The sequence below is a fragment of the Indicator indicator genome, chromosome 4, assembly GCF_027791375.1.
Source record: "Indicator indicator isolate 239-I01 chromosome 4, UM_Iind_1.1, whole genome shotgun sequence".
Taxonomy (NCBI): domain Eukaryota; kingdom Metazoa; phylum Chordata; class Aves; order Piciformes; family Indicatoridae; genus Indicator; species Indicator indicator.
Window position 1 is genome coordinate 45,221,278 of NC_072013.1, and position 26,453 is coordinate 45,247,730.

At 46.0% G+C, this 26,453-nt stretch overlaps 1 protein-coding gene across 1 annotated transcript; it reads right to left on the reverse strand.

Annotated features, from left to right (window-relative positions):
• Positions 1-2,379: 2,379 nt before the first annotated feature.
• Positions 2,380-8,931, reverse strand: NKX2-1 (NK2 homeobox 1). Its single transcript, XM_054400579.1, has 3 exons — positions 8,879-8,931; positions 3,831-4,207; positions 2,380-3,050 (listed from the first exon to the last, which is right to left on the reverse strand). The coding sequence occupies exons 1-3, from the start codon at positions 8,929-8,931 to the stop codon at positions 2,380-2,382; spliced, it is 1,101 nt and encodes a 366-aa protein (XP_054256554.1).
• Positions 8,932-26,453: the final 17,522 nt, after the last annotated feature.

Consider the following 26,453-nt stretch of genomic DNA (forward strand, 5'->3'; position numbering starts at 1 on the left):
GTCCTAGTAAGACCAGATATCTAGTATAAATAAAAGACTGGAACTTTCGAATGCTGCTACTTAAACTGGAAGTTGGGCTCTTCCCATCCCGGGCAAGCTTCTTGCTTTCTCTTCAAAAATATGAGCATGTCATAATACCTCTGTAATTCAGAGGTCTTTCAATGATTGCATTTCTCTTCTGTGGTTTAACTGAGGGGATCTAGAGGGGAAAAAAAGGAAGCAGCAGATGCGAAGGAAAACACGCTACAAGGTCTTTTAGGATGGGGGACTTCTTATTTTGTTACAGTCACAGAAGGGATATTTGGGACCTGAAAGATAGTGAGTTACAAGTATTTCGGACTTGTCCGATACAACCTAATTAATTGATATGCTTTATCTATTTACAGTAAAGCTAGTATTTAAACGCCTTGTTTTACATACAGTATTTACCTTCCTACCAACCGTTCCTCGGTGTCTCAGCCAGGCGCGCACCCCGCGCATTCTGCACACACACACGTACACGCGTGCGCGCACACGTGCTTTCTCCTCGTCTCCTTCTTCACAAGCTTCCCAAATCGCTACACACACAAAACCAAAAAAAAAAAAAAAACCCAAACAAACAAAAAGAAACAAACAAACCCAAGCAAAATAAAACACCTCCCCAAAAAAACTCCAAAACCAAACAACCCAACCAGCCAAAACCCAGCCAAAAGCGATCTGCGTTACACTGAGGTGCAGCCTGCAGCTAAACTCACGCTGGGGTAACGAAGTGAACGTGGGCAGGAGAAACTCTGTGTGTGTGTGTGTGTGTGTGTGTGTGTGCACTCTTGCGGGGGTGGATGGGTGCAGAAAATGAAATAAAGTCTGATAATGAAAGTTAATTCAAACTCCTTCGTACACAATAAACTATCTTTTTATTTTGATTATAAATAAGGTGACTGTATTTCCCTTAAAATACAAGTACATAGGAAAACTTGGTAGAAATTATCTTTAACAAGGTATTAAAACTGAACTCTCTTTAAATCGACCGCATGTTCTATACTGTCAGCAGGTTCTTCCTTAATTTGTTTCTAGTGCCATTAGACTTTTACTTTCTTTCTCCTCCGTGCCTTTGGCATTCGAATTTCTACTCCTGAAATATTTTGCTTTTCTAGCAAGAAGTCTCTGAGGTGTACCCCACCCCCACAATAATCAGGCTGATGAATTTGAACTCGATCCCTTCACCCTCGAGTTTGTGATTCACATGAGTTTGCTCATCACTTTTTCACACTGAGGATTGGTCCTGCATCCCGTTAACAACCTGGTGCAGCTTCCCTCTGGGAACAAGGTCCGCGCCCTGAGAGAAGTGGGGATCTTTCAGGGTTTGGCAGAATCCCGGATTGTTTTTTCATCAAGAAAAAAAAAGAAAAAAAAAAAAAAAGGAAAAAAGCAGGGAAGGGAGAGCCGGGAAGAAAAAAATATTCGTAATGTGTATAATTTATTAGAAGCTTCTTAGGAACTATATTTAAGCCAAATATCTACATAAATTACAACAGGAGAATGCGGTGTGCGCATATAACAAACTGCCAGAGGATTTACGATGGGGTGATCAAGTGTCCATAAAAAAGGTGGGGGCTTGTTTGGTTGATTGTAATTTTTTTTCTTTTTCTTTTTACAACAAAATATACAGGCTACTAAAAACTATGAGTTTAGTCCAACTTTTGACAGCATTGTACAGCTACATGTTCACATCAAACGTAAGGAGGAAAATAAAAGCCAAGCCTTTGATGACTCCACGTCTCCATCCGCAAGCCCTGGCCCGGGGCTGGGAGCGGAGCCCAGGGGAGGGGGAAGCCGCTTCTGGTGCCTGGGTGACGTGAATGTGTTCTTTTGGGGAAAACCACCCCATCCCCCAAAATCTCTGTATTTACATGCAAGTCTTGGACGCTGGCAGAGTGTACATCTGGAATCCAAGCCTTCGGACCATGTCTAACTATGGTCCCCTTTCTGCAGACTGCTCCGTGGTTATTAAGTCAGAAATATTTTTTAAACACCCCATACAACAACTTTAAAGAAAAAAACCCCACAAACACGCGAAAACATACAAACAAAACCAAAACGAACAAACAAACAAAGAAAAGCAACAACAACAACAAAAATCACAGAAAGAAAGGCCAAAACCCATCAAGAGTAACAACAAAACCGAACAAAAAAAAATTTCTCTCTCTCTCTTAGGGGTCCTCAGAGAACCACTCAGTAAACCAGGGATGAAAAAAAAGCATTAAAAAAAAAGGCAAAACAAACAAACAAACAAAAAAACCTACCCAGTAGTTTGGACAGAACAGAGATTTGTGTGACTGGGAAAATCTGGGTTTCTTTTGTTTTTTTCCTTATTTTTTTCTTTTGCTTTGTTTAATCCTTTCACCAGGTCCTACCGTATAGTAAGGTGGAGCAAGACATGGCAGTGCCATAGTCAGAAGTAGAAGAGTTTAGGTGAGACAAACCGGAGACTTGGCTCTGCAGAGAGGAAGGGCTGGCCGAGTGCTGTCCCATGTCTGGAGACTGCCCCGCACTGTTTGTCTGGTGGCTCTGATGCTGTCCGAGGCTGTTGCCATTGGTAGCCACTGTGATCGTTGTAGCTGCCTGCTGCTGATGGCTCTGGATCGCTGCTGTGGGTGTGTTGGAGCCTGCCTGGCAGGGCTTGCCATCCTTTACAAGCACTGGCACCGCCACCCTTCTGGGAGACTGCTGCTGCTGGCATGAGCCGTTCTCCTGTTGCATCTGCTGCTGTGCAGCCTTGTCTTTGGCCTGGCGTTTCATCTTATAGCGGTGGTTCTGGAACCAGATTTTGACCTGAGTCGGGGTGAGATGTATCATGCTGGCTAAATGTTCCCTCTCCGGGGCGGAGAGGTATTTCTGCTGCTTGAAACGTCTCTCCAGCTCGTAAACCTGGGCCTGGGAAAAAAGGACCCTCCGTTTCCTCCGCGGCGTGCTCTGGAGAGGGGCCATGCTCTTGCTCACGTCTCCCAGGGACCCGAGGCTGCCCATGCCGCCCATGTTCATGCCCGAGGACGGCGCCATGAAGCGGGAGACTGCAAGGGAGAAGGCGGCACGTTTTAGGCGGCCCGGCTCAAGTGGGGCTCCGCGCCCCGGCGGCCCCTGCCGCCGCTGGCCCCGGCAGAACTCCGCAGCCCCTTGGCAGCCCAACCCCGCCCGAGGGGCCTCGAGACGCCCCCACTCCTAAAGAACGACCCGCGTCCCAGGGGTGAGAGGTGGGCAACGGGACCCCTTTCTCACCCGGCCCAGCCCCAGTGAATAAAAGCGACCGCTCGGCCCTCGTTTTGCCTGGAGGGTGACACTCGAGCAAGTACCTGCTGTGACAGCGCGGCAGGAGCGACCGGGGACAAGAGCTCCAGTGGCTCCGGCCGGGGCGGACTCACCCGCTCGCCGCCGAGCCTCACGGGACGCGGCTCCCGCGGCTCCGACTTTCCCCTCGTCAGCCCGGTGCCGGGCGGCAGGCAGGCAGACGGGCACTGCTGGCTCCTTCCCGGGCCCCTGGGCTGTGCCGCTCCCGCCACACTGGACGGCTGCTCCGGGCTCCCGCCACCGCGGAGCTTCTTACCCCTTCCTTCCGCAAATGCAGCCCCTGGAGGCTGCCATGAAATCAGACAGGGTGGAGGGACTGGGCACGATTCTCAGGCAGAAAGAAGAATTGGGGGGGTGGGGGCGGAAAGGGGTGGGGGGTGGCTGGAATTTGGACTGGCTTTTGCCATGCCGCGGAGCCCCTGGAGCCCGTTGCCCGTGGTGCGGTGGGGCAGGTGCGCGGCCACCCCCCGCCGGCCACCCGGCCACCCAGCCCCAGGCTGACTTACTTGAGGAGAAGCGGGGGTCCGGGTTGGTGCCGTACCATCCTGTCGCCGAAGCGCTGTTCCGCATGGTGTCCTGGTAAGGAGGGAGCTCGCTCATGTTGCCCAGGTTCCCATTGCAGTAGCCCCCCATCGTAGCATGGGAGAGCTGGGGGACCCCTGCCGCTGTCATATGGTAGGCAGCAGTCACTGTTCCGTTGTGGCCCATGGGGTGCTGCTGCATGGCCGGTTGAGAAACCTGAGACTGTCTGTAGGCTGACAAGGGAGCCCCCAAGTTACTGCCCTCCATGCCCACTTTCTTGTAGCTTTCCTCCAAAGGACTCAAGATGTCAGACACTGAGAAAGGAGTCGTATGCTTTGGGCTCATCGACATGATTCGGCGGCTGGGAAAAAAAAAAAAAAAAAAAAAAAAGGAAGGGGAGGCAAATCTTTTTTTTTTTTTTTTTCCTCCAAATATTCTGGTGTTGCCTTAACGCCGATCTTGTTGGATGTACACGTAACCGAGTGGACGAAGTCCGCCTTAATTGGATTGAGTGGAGGCTCAGGGCTGCCTTTCGTTTGTTTTAGCCAGACGCCAGGTTTTAGGCTGCCACCAGAGGCGGGGCATAGGCACTAAAGCAACAAGACAATAGAAGCCTACATCTTGCCCAAGATAATTAGCTTACATGCTGATGACAAGGTAAACACCTTTAAGTTTTACTTGTCAGGATTTTTTTTTAATGTCTTAAAAAAGAGAGAGAGAGAGCAGGAGAGAGAGGGAAAGAGAGAGAGACCCCGTGAGCACAACTCATTTTATTTTTCTCGGGGGTGGCAATATCGCAGACGGGAAATGGAAGGAAAGGCGAAAAGAGCCCATTTGACTGGGTGAAAGGATTTAAAATCAACTCCCGGGTGGCAAGGCTGTCAGTCCAGCCTTTGTGAGAGCTGGGGAGACGGGGCTGAATACCGGTGAGCTAAAGGACTGAGTGCCCCTCTGCCCCCACTAAGTTTGGTCCGGAAGGAGCCCCCCCGCTGCCGGGAGGGCAGCTCCCGAAGAGCAGGCGTTTCGCTCCGGGCCACCGCTCTCCACTGCCCGCATCGGCTTGTCAGGTGCCCTGGCTGGCTGCTACCTGAACAGCGCTTGGGATTTATAAGTTCGGGAACCTTTTCTATGTTTGCTGACACCCCCAGGTTGGGACGCCCAGGGCGGGGATCATTTCTCTCCCTAAACACATAAGTTTCATTCACTTAGGTTTCTGTGGGTTTTTGTGGGTTGTGGCATTTTTGGGGTTTTGGGGGGTTGGTTTGTTTGGTTGGGGTTTTTTTGTTGGGGTTTTTTTTTGTTTGTTTGTTTTTTTACCTCAGGGAGAGAAGGAAGATGCAAATTTGCAAAAAACAGGCGGTAATTTAATTGCCTGGGGCGAGAGACTGCTGAAAAAAACACGTTAGCTCAAAATGTCGCCCATTATTCTCAAAGGCAAAGACTGCCACAGTCGCTTGTGGTCCCTTCTGAACCTGAAGCTTCTTTCTAAGATTTTTTATACAACACGGAAGCTGGATGGAGAAGACCTCTCAGGTCATCACCTTGCCAATGAATTCCCTGCAGTTTCCCTCTAATTTATGTCATTTTCGGATCTGTTCTCGGATCCAGTGTGAAAACAAAAGCCAACCCATTCGCAGTCACATATACATACACGTAGCTAGCCCCTAACGTCATTTGGGTCTTTGAAGAAATCTATCGAGTTGGTTAGTTGTTTCCAAAGCTTGTATTTCGGGATGTTCCCAAGAGGAGGAGAGAAACATCCCCTGAATATTTCACACCCCGGCCTACGACCCTGGTAAACCCAATTTAACACAGCGATTACCTGAATATTGAGAAAATTACAGCGAAGGTACAGTTAACCCAGTGACTTTGAAGTGTCAAGTAACTATTTAGTAATTGCCCTTGTAAATATGTTTGTGCTCGTCTGGTTCGTGCTTAAAAATGCAAAAGTGCACTTGCTACCCGGGAATAACTAAATATCTTTGTCTAAAGTGGCAGCATAAAGAGCCGGTCGCTTTGTGACTGTGCTTGATATTAGTACATAAGGATCATTTTGCTTCAATTGGGAGACTCTCATTCACTAGGCAAGAAACCGTTTAGGAGAAAGTAGGTTCCCGTATGAGAGTTAACATCCTTCAAGTGTAAGCCTCAGCCTTGATTACACTTTAGAGCTCTGCAAGAGGTGAGCTTTTCCACACAAATATAATCGGGGGAACTTTCCTTCAATCAAGCCTCCAGCTCTCCCACATCATCTCAGCTGCCTCTTTCGGCGCCAGCTCCCTCAAGGCTGAATACTCCGAAGTGCGCTTGTTGTGAGTCTGCTGGTTCAGGAAAGGCAGGGAAGGGGGATTTTGGGATAGAAAGGTGTCTGATTTTACCTCTTTTCATATCTTTAGATCTTGACTTTCTGGATCCATGGAACATTTATCTTCTTCCCCCCTCCTCCCCCCCCCCCCCTTTTTTTTTTTTTTTCATTTTGCGCGTGTTTTTCAGTACAGGTTTTGGTTTTGTTCCTACAGACACTCGACCTTGTCTTGGTGGTTTGTTGTTCCTCGCCCCTCCACCCCAATTTCTCAGGCACATGAGTTCCGTGCCTGTTTTATTAGTCTTGAAAAGGAGGGAGGGGGTGAACGAGGAAAAAACAAATGCCACAGGATGCACCAAAGTGACACTGCAGTCGGCTCAAATCAGAGATGAACCACAGCGAGAGACCGCGCAATTTGTGGGGCAGGAGCAGCGACTGCATTTCTCTCCGGGGAGTGCGAAGTGGGGCGGGCAGCTGGGGAGGCCCCAGCGCCGACTTAGTCGGCGGGGCGCGGGAGCGGGGTCAGTCGAGGGGCCCTGCCACCAGCCCTGCTCCTTCCCGGGAGCGCCGCCGGAGCGACCCCTTCTTCCCACCGCTGGCTGCGGCTGGGCAAATTTATTTATCCTCCCGCCTGAGTGAGCGCAGGTCAGATCGCCTCCGAAGCATCGCTCAATTAGATTAACCCGAGCGAGTCCAGCCTTGACTCTGCGCAGTGTCTTGTAAATGGAAGCTAATGCGAAAGCTCTTCGTTCCCCTTTGGCTGAGGAGAAGGCTGAAACTCTCTTTGTAGATCTGTTTTCCTATTTAGAAATACACCGACGTGCGTACAGGCACACTTAACGCCTCACAAGGTCCTGGCAGCAACTTTTAGCCCTGATAGACTGACCTAGAGAAAAGAAAGCAGGTAAGATTCTGCTCCTCCTTTCCCGCCCCAAAAGAGCAATAATGGGGCTATTATAAAACGACGCACAAGTGGCGAGAAAGCTTCTTTGCTGCTGCCCTGTCCCGGGAGTCCGTTCACTCTTTCCTTTCAAATCCCTTCACCCAAATTTCGCCTGCCAGAGCAAGCTCCGCACAGCCGGCAGGGAGGGCGGCCGCCCAGACAGAGTCCTGCCTAGGCTGCCTCTAGTGATGTGTTCGTTTACCTGGTGATGCTGCCTTGTAAAAAGCTCGAGTTAAAAAGAAATGCTAAGGAGGCGAGAAGGGAAGATAAGATGCGTTTTGCCCGGTGGAAGCATTTTCATGAGAATGGCACGGTCTTCACCCCGTGTTTGCAGAATGCGGCTACACGGACGTCCCTTCAATAGCTTCTGACCCCACACAATCCGTTTGATAACACTCGAGAGGTGGAAGAATGGGAGACTTTGTCAATCAAATGGTGCCAATCCCAATGGAAACGGTGCCACCAAGACCGCAGCGCGTTTCCTCATCAACTGGATTGCGGGGGCTGGGAACTCAAGGATCAGCTTTTGAAAGTGCGCACAGGGCTCTCTAAAGACAACAATGTCTTTTTTATACAAGCTTCTGTGCCTCCCCAACGGGAATCAAACGTGCTCGGCCAGCCTGAGCGGCCGAAGGGCTACGGCTCTGCCTTGCCACCCATTTTGCCGTACAGGAGCCGCGTAGAGGGGGGTGGTATTGTGCCTGGTCTGGTGCCTAACTCGGCTCCTTGCCCCAAATTGTTTCCTCCCGCCTGTAGGCACTTTTAGCTCCCGCAATGGCTCCGCGCCATTCCCGGGCAAGCAGAACCCACGCAGGAGCGCGGCCACAATTCAGCGCAGCACTGAAGCATGTGCTTAGGTGTGAGCAGTCCGCTGGGCTGGCTGGAAGCCTCGGAGCATCAGGAGTCGGAGAGGAAAGGGGAAGGGTCCCAAACGACCCGCGGCCAAATTCTTTCACAACAAGAGAGACGATTTCTAGGCACAACTTTTTGATACGAGGCATGGGGCGATCCCTGACTCCTGTGGGCCGCTTCATGGGCGCGTGTCTAGCAGGGCCAAGCCACAGGCACACGAAGCATCTCCTGTCCTGCCCAGCCCTGCCGCCCCAGCTCTGAAACCCCGGCGCGGCGGCCCTGCCCGTAGCCGGCCCTATTGCCCCTCCTAGAGAAGTCTGAACCAAATAGGGCAAAAGCAGAGTTGGAACAGAACTATTTCCTTCTTCTTGGTCACAACGCAAAGCCCTCCAGAGAGAGGTTTAAATTAGCTCTGCGCCCGAGGTGGCTTGCTGCAGCTCTCCCCTCTCCACCCACACTCAGCGAGCTCAGAAACTTCTTGTGCATGTCGTTCATACAGCCTCTGAACCCCGAGCCCTCCACACACATGAAAGATGTGCCCAGCACACCGTGCCCAGAGCCCATGCCTGGAGGAAAGGCGCGGAGTTTTCCGCAGTGACCGAGTAGGGCGGTCCTGTGTCGCTGTCACCGCCGGCCGCGGGCAGGGCGCTGGGAGCCGCTCCCTGCCTGCAAAACACATGCTTGGGCGTGTAAAACAGAGGAGTCCTACCCAGCCGCGCTCCCTGCGAGCGCTCCCTAGGCACAGAGAGCCCCCGAGGGGAACTCTTGCTGTGGCTCATGGGGACAATTCACTGCCGTGGGAAAGCCCCAGCTGCCCTAGTTATCTCGTTCGGGTTGGAGAAACCCATCAATATACCGGTCGAAATCTCTCCCTGCCTTGGGAATCTAAGAAAACAAGCGAAGCCATCAAAGACTAAAGTGAAAATCCTCACCCCTCCGCAGCGCACGCACAGTTGTTCCTCCAGCTGCTCAGGGCGTGGAGCATCTCGCATCTGGGGTTTCTCGGGGGCCCTTTCGCCACCAGTCCCTGGTGGCCCTACTCCTAAGGCTCTGCGAGAGGGCAGCGCTGCCTCCTCGCAGCTATTTTCCCTGCTTCCCCAATTCCTGGCGGAGGGTTGAGCCCTCCTGCCCTAATCCTCCGACATCCCCTCCCGTCTTCTCCTTTCCCGGGCCGTTCCCGGCCAAGAGGGCCAGGGTGGGGCCAGGTACGAGGTGCCAGGGCAGGGCTCTCTGAGCCGCCGTGGCAGGGCGGGGGCAGCAGGGCTGTGGGGCACGCCTCGGCCCAGCGGCCACAGCGCACTCCGTCGCGGCTGCCCTGGTTCGGGACTCGGTTGGAAAAGGACTGTCTGTAGGCATGGATGCCACGGTAGCCTGGGCTGGATAGCACACAACAGCACTCGTGGCCGATATATGACCCCCTGGCATCGTTATTATTAGCACTTAAATATAATGTCCTCTGCATCTGGCTTCCTCAACATCAGGGGGTTGTCATTGCCGCAACAGTCAGTACATGAATACAAGATTTATCCTTGTCCAGACGCACCTTTGATACACTCGAGCTGAATTTCTGCGGAGGATTTCTGGAAGGCGGTTGCTGAGACATATGCAAAAAGTTACTCTATAGAGATAGTTAAAAATACAGGGATGGATTATATAGACACAAATACATATGAAAAGATTTTGTTTTTAATCGGTACATGCCTACAAACTGAATCCTGAGGGGATAGGTCTACTTGTCTGGATTTAGATGTAGTTTATCAGTATATTACACTAGATACACTCAGGAGTTACGTGCTTTTGTATATGCCCACACACATGCCCCCACACACATACATAGACGTGTGGGTACGCATGAGTATATATTTACGCATGCATTCGTAGACCTCAACCCCGCCGTCACCAAGTGTTTCAAGAAGGAACTCAACTTTTAAGTGGATCACCTCGCCTCTAGCCCTCCCTTCGGGCTCTGCCGGGGCCCAAGGTGGCTCCTGCCTGGGCAGCACTGCCGCCAGGCCCACGGTCGCCGCGGCGCCGGGGAAAGAGCCTCTCGGGTCCCGGGTGGGGCTCGACGCCGAGCCGACGGACGCGCGTGTGCCTGTGGGTGCAGAGCGGCGGGGCAGGCTGTGAGCCGGCGCCAGCACTTGGATTTATCGCGGCCCATTTCGGCGGTGGGCGGGAAGGGGGCGCTTTGCCCACTGTCCCTTAGTTTGGTCTCGAAGCCTCCTCTTGCTCCAGGGCTGCTCTGCCGAGAGGCTGGGAAAGCTGCAGCTTGCTCTGGGTGCTCTGCGGGGCGCGGGCTCGGCGCTCTCCCGCGCCCTCGGGCCTGCGCGGAGGCACACGGCCTCGGGCCGGGGCCGGGGCCGGGGCCGGGAGCCCAGGGAAGCTGGTGGCGCTCCCCCGCGCCTGCCAGAAGCCCGTGCGCTGGCGGGAAGACGACCTTTCCCCCTCGACCTTTCCCTGGGGGTAACCAAAGCTGCCTTTTATTTTCAATGTCACTTCGGAGTTTGCCTTTTGTTCCTCGCTACCTCTCGCTTCCAGGGATACGGGCGGCTCCCCGCTGGCTCGGGGAGGGGCAAGCGGTTGCAAAGACATCTCATTTAAAAACGACAATGGAGCCGTTTCGACCAGCCCGGGTGGTGCCCGAGCTTTATTTTCGGGCTGGGGGGAAGGGAATTGTTTGCTTTGCTTTTGTTTTCATAGCAAAACTCGAGGACAAGTTGCAGGAGGACTGAGATGAGCCACGGCCCGTCCTCATTGCATTAAGATATCAGGCAGGGCCACTCAGTCGAAGGCCGGCATATCCGTTGGCATACCCATGGCAGCCTGGGCACCCGCGCAAACTGTGCAGCTCTAGGCGGATCTGTCCGAAGCTGCTCTGCTATCGCTGACTTCAGTGTGGCCAAGTGTCCCCAAATCCTTCTCTGCCACCCCTCTGCTCGCCAGTCTGTGTCTTGGTTCCCAGAGGATTTAATTCGGCTTCTTCTCTGTGCCCTCGGTTTGGCAAGGGCAATGTCTTCCAGGCGGGGCTGCCGCGGCTCCAGCCGTCAGCCGTGCCCGGGCGGGACACGCCGCGGCCGGAGCCCGCAGGCCCGGGAGGCGGAGGGACCCACAGCAGCCTCCTCTGGCGTCCGGAGGAAGTGCAACGCTGTCCCGGGGCACGGGGACCGGAGCTCCCCTGGCCCTGCCGACTGCTGCTGCTGCAATGTCACACGAACCAAGGCAGAAACGAATAAATGAGGAAACAAAATGGGATTTTTCTCAGTCGTCCTCATAGGAGACCGATGGATACGTGTATATCCTTCCCTCTTCACTATGCATTGCTCCAGATCTGGAGGGAAGGATTACCTTCTTTTAATGTTGTATCTCCTCCTCAACACCCTCCCACAGGTGTAGCTCACCTTCTGAGCAGAAGTCTTCCCACTCTCTGGGAAAGTATCTCCAGTTCAGCTGTTCCTGAGCTCCTGAAGAGGAGCTGTTTAATAATTTTCCCTTCTCCAAGTATTTGCTTTTTGAGCAGCACAGTTTAACAGTTTCAGATTGTGCTCTTGACAGTTCATGGTCATATACACCAAAAATTCTAACTCAAAACCTGCCTTTTGTGAGTGACACTGCTTCTTCCCCATCTACTTCCTACCACCTGAGCTTGCAGGCCATGAGTACATCCCTTGAGGGCTGAGCTCAGTCCCCCTTCTGCAGGGGCAGCCTGGTTGCCCCATGCTCTTCTCAGTGTGGGGAGTGAATCTGTTGTGCCATCAAGGGCTAAAGTCCTCAAAAGCAGCGTTGAGATACATCAGTGAGCTGGCTTGCTAGGGCTAGACTGACCCAAGTGCCCATGGAGAGAGGCAGATGGATTTGTTTATTTCTCACATAAACCTTAAAATTAACATTTCCTTTGAGTCTTAAACCTCCTCAGTTCACTCTGCCTTGATTTTCTTCTATTCCTTTCCTAGGAGAGAGGACACAGATGTTTCCTAGGCAAAGAGGACAATTTCAGAAGCCCAAGGGCAATTCTAGGGATGTTTCAGAAGTCTCCTTTTCACTTCATGGGAACCAGAATCTCTGGGAAGATCATGCCCTCAGTCTGGCTAGTACAACTGGTAGGTCTAGTTAAAAGCTGATGTAAAAAGCTGCAGCACAAAGGAAGCCATTTGTAGGGAAACTCAACAATGAACTTTATTGGTCCTGCTACCAAACCCATTAACAAAGCTATACACTCTGCAGCATTATTTTCAAGCTTGGGTTTTGTTAACCAGCTACTGACATATATATGGCCCAGGGCACTGATGTAACAGGTGCACTCCACTTGCCAGGAAAGCATTCAGTTCAGTTCAGTTACCAATTTCAGCTAGTTCAGTTTCTAGGTACTACTCTTTCAACAGTTTCATGCTGTAAATAGGATCTCAAAAGTTCATTGTACAGCGACATGTCTACATGGCATATATGGCAGAGAAGATCTACTTGGGCCGTGAGATCTGTATGCCACAGAAGGAATTTGACTGCTTTGACAGCAGCTTTCATTGCTGGGTCAGATACCCTGGAGGTCAGATTATGCTCTGCTAGCTTAGCTACCCCACCACACTGTATCTGTCACAGTGCTGTAAAATAGCCTCTGTGTCTCACTCCAGCACCAGTGGCACCTGTATTGCCACACAGAGCTATGGAAGCAGAGTCCCTCTATTTTATGTGAGAAATGGAGATAGGAGATATTGAATTACAACTGTTTGCAATACGGAATTAGTACTTGGAGCAAGGGGTGTTTGTACTTATCTGTGACTGCACACATCCTGTGTTCTTGCTCAAGCACTGGCTTTTTCACTCTTCAACATTCCCTCTGACAAATATATTTGATTACATGTGCCACACAGTGCAAAATATGGGATCTGCCAGGATGTTCTTCTTGCCAAGGAAGATGAAGCACAGGGTTCAGCAAAATGTTTCACCCTTTTCTTCTCCCAAGAAGAACTGGTAACCTGGTAGATAAAGGATCCAGGTGGAAAGGGACTCTTTGCCCTACCTTACACCTATGTGAAGAACAGAGCTGCTCCTAAATGAGTGGCTCTTGTTGTAATCAGCTGATGTTAACATCTTCCTCTGTTGCCCACAACAGCAACCTTCCTTCCTTATTTGGCTCCCATATTTCTGGGGGATAGTTCCACTTGCGACTGAGTGCTGACCACAATATTTCACAAATATAACAAAAGATGAGCTCAGCCTTGCAGAACCTTTTTCCTGGAGTTGATCATCAAGATGGAAAGAACAAAGTTCAGCTTGAGGTTCAGCTGGTTGAAGATCTGAGAGTTGGAAAACAACTCTCAAAATCTATTTGTATTGTAACCTGAAAAAATGCACCTAAGAAATTTCCAAAGGTCCAGAAGTATTTTAACTTTGAATTAGAACATCACGATCTATTCAAATAAAAATCTTAAAACATGTGCTAAAACAAGTCCTTGCTAGCAGCTCTATTCTCTCTTTCCCCAGACATTAATCATTATTAGCATTCTAGTCCAGAAGAGTCTCCATGTAGCAGGACTATCTTCTATTACTTGAGATGATAGATATAATGAAGTTAAAAATTTCACTCATCTTTGCCCTGTCATAAATGAAAGCACATATTATACTCATTCGAAAAATAGCTAACCATAGAGTTAGGTTCAAGTTACATTTTCAATGTAGAAATGTTTATGGTGAAAAAGCCTAGATACTTTCTTGGAAGTAGTTTAATGATGTAAAATAGTCCATTAATGGATTTTGACTACTGTGCAGTTTTTAAAATAATGTTCCTTATAATTAGTTGTTTCATCATTCCTTTATGTGCCCTGCTTATTTCAAATTCCAGGGAAAGAAGACTGCTAAGCTGATATAATGAGATAATATCCTTCACTGGCATAAGTAAGGCTATGAGCTGGACTGCTACCCACATTGGTAATTATACATGCTCCATTTCCACAACTTGAACCAGAATGAATACTCTAAAGCATTTTACTGTCTCTGAATAACATTAACTGAAAAAGAAAAAAACAGGTAAGTAACTTGTTTACGTATTAGTGTAGGAGAAAGCAACCTGAGCTGGTTGTCCTTGTGTGGTGGAGTCAAACTCATTTTATAAGCACTTAACACAGGACTAAGGAGGAAAGACATTTTGTCATCTACATATAATACTTACTGTGCCAACTCAGTCCACATGGGTGCCACCTTCAGATGCTACATGACCTGGGAAGTCACAAGAAGGCAGGGATGACATCAGATATTTCTCCAGTTGTGAGATATAAGCCTTACAGTTGAATAAATTTGACACTTCCATCCCATCTTCTCTCTAGGGTTTCAAAACACCCCATGAATATAACAGTCTTAAGGTGAGAGAAATAAGCATAGCCTTTTATGCCTATTTTGAGGTGGCAAAAGAGACAGAAATTGATCCCATAGTTACACGGGAAATAGGTGGGTATAATGTCAGTGTGTCCTTCTAGAAACCTGTTTTGAGTAATGAACGAAGGTAAATCCATCTGCTGCCCATCTGACCACACTGACCACAGTTTGCTGTCGAGGCTGAGGCAGGATTTCTGGTCAGAGCAGCTCGATGCTGCAACTAAATGACGCCCCCAGCGGTCCCTGCGTCTGCACCAGGTACAGAGCAGCTACAAAAAGGTCGAGAGGAAAAACACCGGGGTAACCCAGCAGCTCCACTGGGTCTGCAAACAGGGCTGCAGGCTGTTCCTCAGAGGCACGGGCACTCTGCCATCGCCTGCAGGCAGGGGTCCGTCCTGCCACTTTGCCACCTGTGGTCCAGGACTCTCCCAGAGTGAGAAATAAGGATTGCATTTAAATTTGATAGGAAGAGTCTCTAGTACTTACAGCCTTTAAAGCTTGCACTGCAAAACCTATCAAAGAGTACTTGCTTTTCATTATTGCATTTTGGTGCTTTTGCAATAAAAAAGCTTTGTCCTGAAAGCAGCCTGGAAACATCAAATGGAAATACATATTACATGAACCAGGAGTTTCCAAACAGATTTTCCTTTGGGTACTGCTTGCTGCAGCAACCCTTGCTGCTGGCAGAGATGGCAGCTGGAGCTCTCAGTATCAGCTGTGGCCATGGCTACTGACAGTGATGGTGAGTGGCAGCACTGACTTTGTGCTAGCTCTGTGCCTCTGCACATCCCACCTCCAAACCTCCAGGAACCCTCCCTCAGGGGTGCCAGTGTAAGCTTCCTAATCTTTCCCCAGCCACACTGCTTTTGTTCCCTTCCTCTTCCTCCTGTGCCACTTTCAGCTACTGACCAGCACTGGCAGTGTATTGGCAAGGGTTTGCTTTGGTGACAGAGGTTGTGGGACAGCTTGTGTACCGGTACCAGCCCCACAGCACACAGCAGTCTGAGTGTCAGCAGTACAACACAGGCTGAAGGATCTTCATGCCTAGAAAAACTGCAGATTACAGTGATGAACCACTTAGGGGAGAAAAAAAAGAGGAAAAAAGATATCTGAGATGTTTGTACCTCTCTGAAATTTTGATTTCTGTAAACACTTTCAATGAATTTTGGATGTTCAGTTCTCTGTGGCCTGTTCCTTGCAAGGTATAATGATTTGCTGAATGGTCGGTCCCTTGAATTGGTTAGCTCCTCTAAATTTTCCTTTTCTGACTGAGTGATTATACATCCTGCATTTATAAAAAAAAGGCTAGAAATGCAGGAGTTTGCCTTTGTCTCATTCTACATGTCATTCCTTTATGAAGCTTGAAAATATTTTTCCTCTGCTATTTATTCATTTTACTGTGCTGTATATCCAATTAGACTATTCTGCTGCAGATTCAGAAATGAGAACAGCTCCGCCTCCCTCGCACACTGCTCCATTTCTCCTCAGTTTCATTTCCCTCAGGGTCACTATTAGGTGATGATATGCAGTAATGTCCCCAGTGAGGTGCTGTTTCCATTAGCTTTCCCCTTCAGAGGTGGTCAGAGGTCTGAATTCTTACATGATTTGTTTTCTTGGCTACTTAGAAAATAAGGTTCTGTTCTGATCCCTCTTTTACCAGAGATGTTTTATTTTCAGATCTTTTTTTCTTTTATGATAAGACAGAGTCTCTCACCTCTGATTTTAAAACAAGAAGTACATTTTGGATGATTTCTTTTTTTAAGTCAACATTCAATAGTATTTATATTAAAAAAAAACCCTACAAAAAGGAGGGAGAAATCACAGGGCAGAATAGAGCACACACATCCACACACCCTCATTAAGACGACTACAGAAAGTGCGATCAGACACATCTACATGAAATGCAGTGAGGAAGCAAAATACCCAACCCCTCCTTTTGTGGAGCACAAATCATTTTATGTAGATGGGCAAATGCATAAGCACCATACTAAAATAATGCAGTCAGTTCAGTAGGTGCAATCTTTTCTGAATCAAACATGATTTAATGTGCTTTTGGTTATGCTGTTTTGGCAACTGCCTTTGGGGGGATGACAAACCAAGTACAGCAGGTTCACATTCTTGCCTCAGTGAACCCACTATTTTTTTTTTTCCCCTGATCATGAAATTCTGTCATGTGGGGACACTTCCATGCCTTGCTGGACTTTAGATTACAAGCTTATGAGAGTGGCTTTTCCCTTAAAGTTAATGTTACTGGGTAGCTTTATATTAGCTCTTCACACCACTTGAAACCCATGGCAGGGCTTTATGAGAGAAGCTGGAGACAAATGGCCCTGTACTTCATTGTCATGGGCCTTGAATAAACTGCTGTGGGAGTGAGTTTGGAGACAGATTAGGGCTAGTATCTCAGGGAAATCCATGACTCAGAAGGTTGGAGGAGAGGTTTAGGCATGCAGTGACTGTTACTGGAAAAATCAGAATTATTGATCATATAGTCAAACCTATAAAAAACCCATCAGAGCTGGGGTGAATTTCAATCACCACTCTTTTTTCCTTAATCCAGTTTTGTTGATCTTTTCATGTTTTCATTGAATATTTCCTATAGTTATCTACATTTAAGTAGATAAAGAGTCATTGCTAGATATGCTGCAAATAAAGTTGGCAAGTTTTTATCTGGATTGAACTGTATAATCTTCAGAAGAAAATACATGTTTCCTGAACTTACTTTTTTTTTCCTCTTAGGCAAATCTAATTGATTTGCCTCTCCTTAGAAATGCCATTTTCCCTTGCCCTCCAGCTCCTTAGGTGGATGCCATCTCCCAGCTATATTGTTGATTACAGTCTGATATTATCAGAGGTTTAATTTTTCTCTCCCACAAATCTTTTCTCTGTTTCAATACTTCTGCAAAGCAAGTATCAAATGTCAAGGTTTGTTTTCAGTGACAGAAATTCACCAGAACTCCTGAATGTTTTCATAAATGGTCAGGATTAATGAGAAATGTCAAATGTTTCTGTGAGAGAAATTTTTAGTTTGCAATAACTTCAAATTTAAATAAAAAGCTCAGCTGATCTGGATTCTTAAAATTGTTTTGAATAACTAAAAGCTCACAAAACCCCCTTAATAGTCTACTTTCTTCTGGGGAGCAGAAAACTGTGGAAACCCCTTCTCAAACTGTACATCCAAACATCAGATATTTGGCAGAAGCCTGCTCCATTGCACAAACCAAGTAATCAACACAAATATTTTCCTCTTCTAAGAATAATTGATGTTTGTTTGTGTATTTTTTCAGAGTGAGAACAGAAAATCAGTCACGTTACCACAGCAGGACTAACTGGATTTTATTTAATATCAGGAATGTTATGACTGCTTTCCCCGTACTGAAAGTTGTCTAACTTTCCTTATCCACATTTGTTACCTGTCAGAGAAGGGCTTCATTCTTAGCTGTTAGGGGGTTTTGTATACAAAGACCAGCATGGTTTAGATTATTGCCCTAGAAGATATACAGTTGGGAAAGGATGTATCTGAGAAACAGCTGGAATCAAATTTCAGGCAACAACTATAGATACTACCTACTACCTGTCTGAGTTTATAGACACCCTTATGATCTAGAATACAGAACTCTTCTGAGCAGTAGAGATCTGGTCAAGACATATATTTTCATTGCATTAGAAAGCCTTTAAATAATCATTACACTGAGATTACTGCATTATTTCTTGCTGCCATGGCAAGACTGAGGCATTGTCAAAGGCAGGAATTCTGTTTCTCCTAGCTGGGCAGTAGCCCTTGTTTTCCAGAGGGATGTTTATGAGTCTTGTGAGGTCACCTGTGATATAGAGCCAGCAACAGTAGTGGCATTCAAAAGCTCAGATAGAAAATGTGCATGCTTTTCCTCTAGCAGATCCAAGGATGTGGACCTTGGGATTTTTTTTTATTTATTTATTTCTACCATAGAATTCTGTATCTACTGGTTTAAAACTAATTTAACAAAAAGCTGACAGTCTTTTCTTTTTAGCCATTGTTCTCTCCACGCATACTTGTTCTCTTCAGTCTTTTTTATAGTATTATTGAATTTCACTTTAAAAGATGCTGTTCCAAAATGCAATGCCTTCAACAGGGAACTGGGATGCCTCTAATAACTTAGTCCTTTGCTGAAAAATAGAATTCAGTGTCTCCATATTATCCTTTTATTTGGTGAACTAGAACAATCTGTATCACCACTTTCCTTTTAAAGAGAGTATTGTGGAATATTTGCATAAGACAACCCATATCCACACTAGAAACTGACCTAAACCATCTGACAGCTTAAATTTACTACTGCAGTGTAGAGTTCCTTTATTGCCTATTTTCAAGTGAAAAGCTCCAGAGATGCAAAGGTAAATATTTTCTTTTTCTTCTGCAGGAATTTTTTTCTGTCAAATTTTGCAACAGGCATTATTAATTGTACACTATAATGTCTCTCCTTGGATTATTTATCTAAATGAAAGCTAGGTAAAGCTCTTTACTTTCAGACCTTATCACAGAATCATAGAATGTTTTGGGTTGGAAGGGACCTCCAAAAGGTCATCTAGTCCAATCGCCCTGTGGTGAGCAGGGATATCCTCCTGATCACATTGTTCAGAGCCTTTTCAAACCTGAGCTTGGACATCTCCTTCCCTGCTGCTGATCTCACTTAGTTGTGCACACAGAGAAAGGGCAGAGACCTAGTTGTGGCCACCATTGCAACTGACATCATGATCATTGTTTTTGCTTCTTCCTTTGAATTTATGCACAAGTCATCTAACCAATACTTAATTTCTTCTCTCTGTGATTGCCTCTTCCTTTATATGTTACTTTCTGCTATTAATTCTCCTTCCCTTATCATCTGTGTGCATGGTTGTTCTCTCTCTTGGTTTCAGGCCAGGTCAAAACATAGTCTAGGAAAAAACAGTTGTGTGGCCATGAAGGACATGCAGTTGCTGAGTATGTTTCTATTCCAAATACAGCTACATGTCCACTTATTGTAAGAAACCCACAGAACTGATGAACCAGGGAGAAAAGGAGTCAAAGAGTAAGTGGTATAAACAAGTAAAAGCTTTTTTAGAGAGATGGATTTGTTTTGGCTGCTCAATATCTACATGAGTTACTCGAAGGGCCTCTAGACAGTCTTCAGAGTAGAAAGCTTGGACATTTCATGCCAGCACTTTATGCAGTGGAAGGTACAAGCTCTGCTAGGAGAGCTCCATGTACCAGGACAGGCTGCAGAGGGGAGGGAGGGAGCATTGCAAGTTGCAGCTCTCTGGTATCCAATTCACCCAAATGTGTAGTCACGTCTGATGTATAGCTATTGGAATGGCTTCAGGTGAGGTAGTGTTCTTTTATCTTTACTCCAACTCATCTATCCTCAAACAGCCTGGAAAACTGGGTCCTAAATGGCTTGTCCTCCTTCTCACACAGTCTGAGAAGGTGAGAAGATAGTCTGGGTAATTCTAAGCCAGCAGCCTGATGAAATACTACTTATAACAGAAGCTACCATGGGCACTTAGGGGAGGATGCTTCTTTTGCCTATTATTTGTGGAACTAAGATTTTTGTGGGACACTGGGAGAACATGTACCCCTTCTATTGTCTGGGACTTGATTCTATGTGACTGAAACTTTCCTGGAGTCTTTGAATCCAACACCAGAAAAAAAGATAAAAAGATCATCTCCAGAATCCACCTACATGATAAAGGGATTGTATAAGAAAGGAACATGAAAGCTTTATACTTCTAAATAATCTATATTCTCGTGCTCCTTTCAAGGTTAATTTCTTTCTGGTAATCATTTCTTTAAAATTCATTCTTGACGCATCTTATTTCTTTTCCACATCACGTGCTCCATTTTTCTCTTCAGAAAAGGGCACATTTCCTTACTCTTCATCCATGTGCACAGCAGAGTCAAAGGGCTGGAGTGTGAATGGTATGTGGCTGGAATATAACTATATTGACTTCTGTAGTTACTCCAGGAGTACTTGAGAGAAAAGTCAGGGACAAGTTATTTTTAACAAAACAAAGCCTACTGACAGAATTGTTTAAAGCTTTATGCTATAATACAAGATGTGTCAGACAATCTTAATTTTTAAAAAGTACTTTTTTATTGTTTGCAACCTCCTGCTAGCTGAGAACTTTGATGTTTTGTTGGATTTCTCCTTTTCATGACCCAGTATTGCAATTCTTTTCTCCACTAGCCCAGATTAAGAAACTCTTCTGAATCACTGCATTGTTTGTGTACTTACAGATGAATCATGAGTAAGGAAAACCAAATCTGAACTCTTCCATTTCAGCTTGCTTGAATATATAATATTAATGAGCAGTACATTTGATGGAAAAAGCAGTATCAGTTTCCATGACAGTTTCCATGTGTAGACTGCACAAAATATCAGGACTGAGTTTGTTTCATTTTTAATTGGACCAGAGGACCAAGATTCCTGGGAGTTATCTGAGTGGGGCTTGAGAGCCCTGATGTTGAGTGCCTTCACCCCATTGTACTTATTATACAACACCTCACTTCTTCATTCTCCTCTTGAGACTGTTGCTCTGCTGAAGATAAAGTAGTGGCTGGAGCAGGGACAACCAGAGCCCAGTGCAGCAAACTCTCCACCAGAAATCATAGAATCATAGAATTGTTAGGGTTGGAAGGCCCCTGAAGGATCATCTAGTTCTAACCCCCCTGCCATGGGCAGGGACACCTCACACTAGATCAGGTTGCTCAGAGCCACATCCAGCCTGACCTTAAAAACCTCCAGGGATGAGGCTTCCACTACCTCCATGGGCAACCTGTTCCAGTATCTCACCACAGTCATTTTGAAGAACTTCTTCCTAACATCCAATCTGAATCTACCCATTTCTAGTTTTGTTCCATGCCTCCTAGTCCTATCATTACCTGACACTCTAAAAAGTCCCTCCCCAGCTTCTTGTAGACTCCCTTCAGATACTGGAAAGCCACAATAAGGTCTCCTCAGAGCCATCTCTTCTCCAGACTGAACAGCCTCAACTGTCTCAGTCTGTCCTCATAGGAGAGGTGCTCCAGCCCTCTGATCATCCTCATGGCCCTCCTCTGGATACGCTCCAGCATGTTCAGATCCTTCCTGTAATAGAAGCTCCAGAACTGGATGCAGTACTCCAGGTGTGGTCTCACCAGAGCAGAGTAGAGGGGGAGAATCACTTCCCTTGACCTGCTGGGTATGCTTCTCTTGATGCGGCCCAGGATGTGATTTGCTTTCTAGGCTGCAAGTGCAAGTGCAAGTGTTCATGCTGAGCTTCTCATCCACCAGCACCCCCAAGTCCTTTTCTTCAGGGCTGCTCTCAAGCACATTCACAAGTCACCCAAAAGCCTGGGTCAGTTGTGTAGTTTCTACCCAGTACTACAAGTACAGCACTGGAGGACTGATTCTTCCTTGTCCAGTGCTTTGTCTTGGATGGTTTTTCATTGCTGTCCCTGAGGCTTCTCCCCTCTCCTCCAATTCTTCAAGCATTAAAACTGCATTTTTCTTTCAGTTGTAAGCTGCTTTTTTTTATTCACCTATTTTGTTATTACATCACTTTCAGCCAAGAGTATTTTGTTCTCTGTCACATTTTTATATTACAGATGGCCTGTTCTGACCAGTTCTGCAACCTACATTGTGAGGATTTGAGTCACCCTAGAAACTCTTGCTTCCCTGTATTGTCTACAAAAAGTAGTTTATATAACTGTCAATGCATGTTGATATGTCCAGTTAGGTGTGTCCAGTATAGTTCTTTTGGTTATCCCCAGTATTCTTGCATGATGACTGCTGCAGGGCATAGTAGTATTTTGAAGTTCTCTTTCTCAGAGTACAACTGTTGTGGGAGCCAAATGCCAGCCCCTTGGTCTTTTCTCCCTGCTCATCTTTGTCTTTTTTCTCAAGATTGAAAGTCATACCCTTTTCTCACGTGTTTTTTCAAACCTTCCTTGCTTCTTTTTTTTTTTTTTTTTTTTTCCCCTTCTCCATCTAGTAGCAACGTAGCTTTGGAAATTACTTTCATTGCTGTGGTATATTGCTGTGAAAATTCGTATTTATCCTCCCTGCCCTTCTTTTACACATTCTTTGAAATAAAATTGTAAAACTAACAAATAAGAATCCTTTCCTGAGTTTGTATTTCTTAATTAGGGCTTTTTTTTTTTCTAGCTTAGATGGCCTTCATGCTGTTCACAAAAACAGTAAGACAGTTACAGTATTTCATTAGCCATATAGTGTAAGAAGTATTTGTTGGACAGCAAGTTTCAGTGAGTATTTTCTGTCCACTGATCATATAGGCACCATCAAGTTTTCCAGGTACAACTACTCCCCTCTGCTCCCCACAACACAAGGTCCTGACAGACCCCAAGCAAAGGGCTTGCTAAAAGCTGATAAAGATCACCTTGATGTCCCCAGACATTAGGTGGCCCCTCTGGGTCTAGAATTCAGCCCTCCACAGAACAACTCCTCAGAGGGTATAAATGGAGTCCTGCTATGGAGAGGCTTGAGTTCTCTCCACACAGAAGCAGCCTGGCAGTCAGATAGTCTCCCCTTAGAATGGAACCTAAGGGGTCCTCACTCCCACCTTGGTGATTAGGTATGTCTCTCTCTCTATAGGGGTGTATATATACATATACCTCCTGGATAGCCATGTGGAGATTTTCCTTTCTGAGTGAATGTGTGCACATTTCCCTCCATTCATCTCTCCAAATAGTTTAATTAGTTGTGCAACACTATTTTCCCAACTGACACCTGAATCTGTGAATTTACTGTGTCAAAAGGAGGGCAGATTAATTGCAATAAATCCACAGCTTTCAGGTGGCTGTTGCCGCGTGTTTGTGGGTGCTTCCATGACGTCAAGGAGGACAACATGATTCATCACCTCCATTCAATAGCCTTACCATTTGGCTTTTCCTCCCTTCCTCCAGATTCTGCATCCTCTCTTTTCCCTAGATCAATCTCGTGTTTTCATTTCTATCTCCCCAGACTCCTTTAGTCTTTTCATATTATACATTTGTATAAGATGATGTACCCAGCAAAGGATGGGAACATTTCCCAGGGAAGAATCATCTGCAAATTCTATCAATATGTATTTTTTTTCTTCCCCTAATCACACTGAAGATATTAAATAAAATCAGAGTTAGCTTTGGTCTCTGTAAGAACCCTCTAGGCACCATCCCTGGCTTGTCATGTTAGTGCTTATCATTTCAGTCCAACAGCTAATTTATAACTTGTGTTAGTGCTCTCGAAGCAAATTAATGTAATATAATGCAATTCTAGGCCTTTTGGAAGCAAGGGTGATATTTGTGTTAAAGAAAACTGTCTGCAATCCCTCATGCCCCTTTTCCCACAGATTTCACTCAGTCATGTTCTCATGCCCACATAGTCACAAGCACAGCAGTGCATGTCTCTCCAGGATCAATTGAGTGTGACTGTGAAGATAAAGAAGACTAGCTACTGAGTCCTCACTACATCTCTTGGTGACAACAGGCAGGATTTTGGATAACTTTTTTGTACCTTTTAGGAGTCAAAATTATTAGCATATGACCCCTTAAGTCCAAACCTTATTTCATCTCCCTCATAAATCTAAAGTTGAAGTCTGTTGGCTTTGGATGATTAGGGGACTTGAGCATCTCCCTATGAAGAAAGACTGAGATCCCTGGGCCTATTTAGTTTTGAGAAGACTGAGAGGGAATCTGATCAATGTCTATAAATACTTGAGGGGTGGGTGTCAAGTGGAGGGGGGCAGGCTCTTTTTGGTGGTTCACAGTGATAAGACAAGGAACAATGGGTTCAAACTAGAACATAGAAGGTTTCACCTCAATATGATGAGAAACTTCTTTACAGTGAGGATGATGGAGCACTGGAACAGGCTGCTCAGGGGGGTTGTGGAGTCTCCTTCTCTGGAGACTTTCCAAACCCACCTGGATGCATTCCTGTGTGGACTACCCTGGGTGATCCTGCTGTGGCAGGGGGGTTGGACCTGATGATGTCTTGAGGTCCCTTCCAACCTCTGATATACTGTGATACTGTGACACTGTGGATATCTCTAAGGTTACAGCCCACCTTCTTGCTGGGGTAGTGGCAAAAGGGACGACCTGTGGAATGTACTGTAACTTTTCTTACCCCACTCTTCTGCCATCAGAGGTCTGTGCTGTGGTCTTCATGTAAAAATCACATTCCTCAACGCTTACCAGTTTGCCTGCAGCTGTTCGTGTCCTTGGTTAGCAATCCAAGTACCTCAAGGACTGTTATCTTATTGGTCTGTAAGTGTAGGTACTTACAGGGAATTTTCAAAGTTGCATCAAGTAGTTATTCAAGGGATTTCCATTTATTTTTCATGTTGTGGCCTTATTTGTAGGGTTTATTTTCTTGTGTAAACTGCTTCCTTTTATGGAGCTGATCAACGAATGCTAGGTATGATTTGTTTATTTCTGATGGACCTCTAAAAATCTCAGCCCTAGTAACCAGTCATCTCAGACTCTAAGATAATCTGGCACATTATCAATTACTTAACTAGAAAAGGTCCCATCCTGTGCAGTTTGATTTTGGTAGAGTGATTGAAGCATACTCTAAGCATGGGACAAATAAGTTCCATATCTCAGTGGCTTTAGAGTTGTAGTCTGTCGAGCTGAATCAATTACAAATGAAGGGTCATTCAAAGACAGCAAAACATTTAAATTGTCGTTTCTCATTTTGCAACAATGAGTCAAATAGCCCTGCACAAGCTCATCTTCTGCATGTTTTTGTTCAGTGTCTATGTTTTTTAGCACTGGTGGTTAGCGACTAACACGAAAACCTAATACACATGTTACATATTTATTCTATTTCAAGGTCAAGATTTCCTGAGAGGATAGAGATATACAAATAACTTACATTTGTTATGGCTGGGTATTCAGCAGCAGTGCTATTGTAAGTGATAACAAAAGACAAAACCTAAGTCTGATACTTAAGGCCAGAATGTGTTATTTTTCATGTCTTTTTTAATAATAAGAAAGAATAGAAATGTTATATTCCTTTAAAAAAAAACCCCACCTTTATTTCTCTGTGTGATTAGCTCATGATACTGACTTTACAGAATGAATCAAGTAGCCTTTGGAACAAAAAATAATGCATTATTGCTCTTACTGTATGAAATACTATTTCTGGATATATATCAATATCCAGAGGTCGTTGCTTTCTTGTCAGAGAGAAATCTGAAGCATTGTTTTTTCATTTAATTGTAAGATGCTGATTTTTTCATAAAAATGGCGATTGGGGTGTTACTGCTGCCATTTTGTTCATTCTGTTTGTATGCATTTTCACCTCTAGTTTGGGCTGTGACACTCATAGGCTGGTACATGCTGATGACCATTAGTGTGCACATACATTTCTAACTTCTTTGTCTTCTGCTAAGTTTAGAATTGCATGGAAAAGCTAACATAATCTGTGCTAGAAAGATATTGCCCTATATATGCTTTGGGGTTTGTTTTTTACTCTGCCACATAATCATCATCACGTGAAATCATCATAGAATCATAGATTGGTCCAGGCCAGAAGGGACCTACAAAGGTCACCCAGTCCAACCTCCATGCAGTCAGCAGGGACATCCCCAGCTAGATCAGGTTGCCCAGGGCCTCATCGAGCCTCACCTTGAATATCTCCAGGGAAGGAGCCTCAACCACCTCCCTGGACAACCTGTTCCAGTGTTTCACCACCCTCATAGTGAAGAACTTCTTCCTGATATCCAATATAAATCTGTCTTTCTCCAGTTTGAAGCCATTGTCCCTCATCCTGTCACCGCAGGCCTTTATAAAGGGTCTCTCTACATCCTTCCTATAGGCCCCCTTCATGTGAAATCATCATGTGAAACCGTTAAAACACTAACTATTTTAAAGGATTTTTAAATCATTTCCCCCATTTAGGGCTGCATTACACCCTGAAATAAAGCCATTTCTCAGTGAGTAGCTCAGGAGATATTCACGGGGCTGTAGAACTCACAAAGCCATGGTGGATGCCATTATAACTGGGCTCATATTGTTCCTGAGCGTGCTGAAAAAAACAGTCATCAGGAGAATTTTGTTCAGGTTCATGTGCAAAACCAAGCAGAATTTATTGAAAACAAAGGGGCCTAAAACCTTACAACTGAATTCCTATCCTGTTAAGTGAGGAA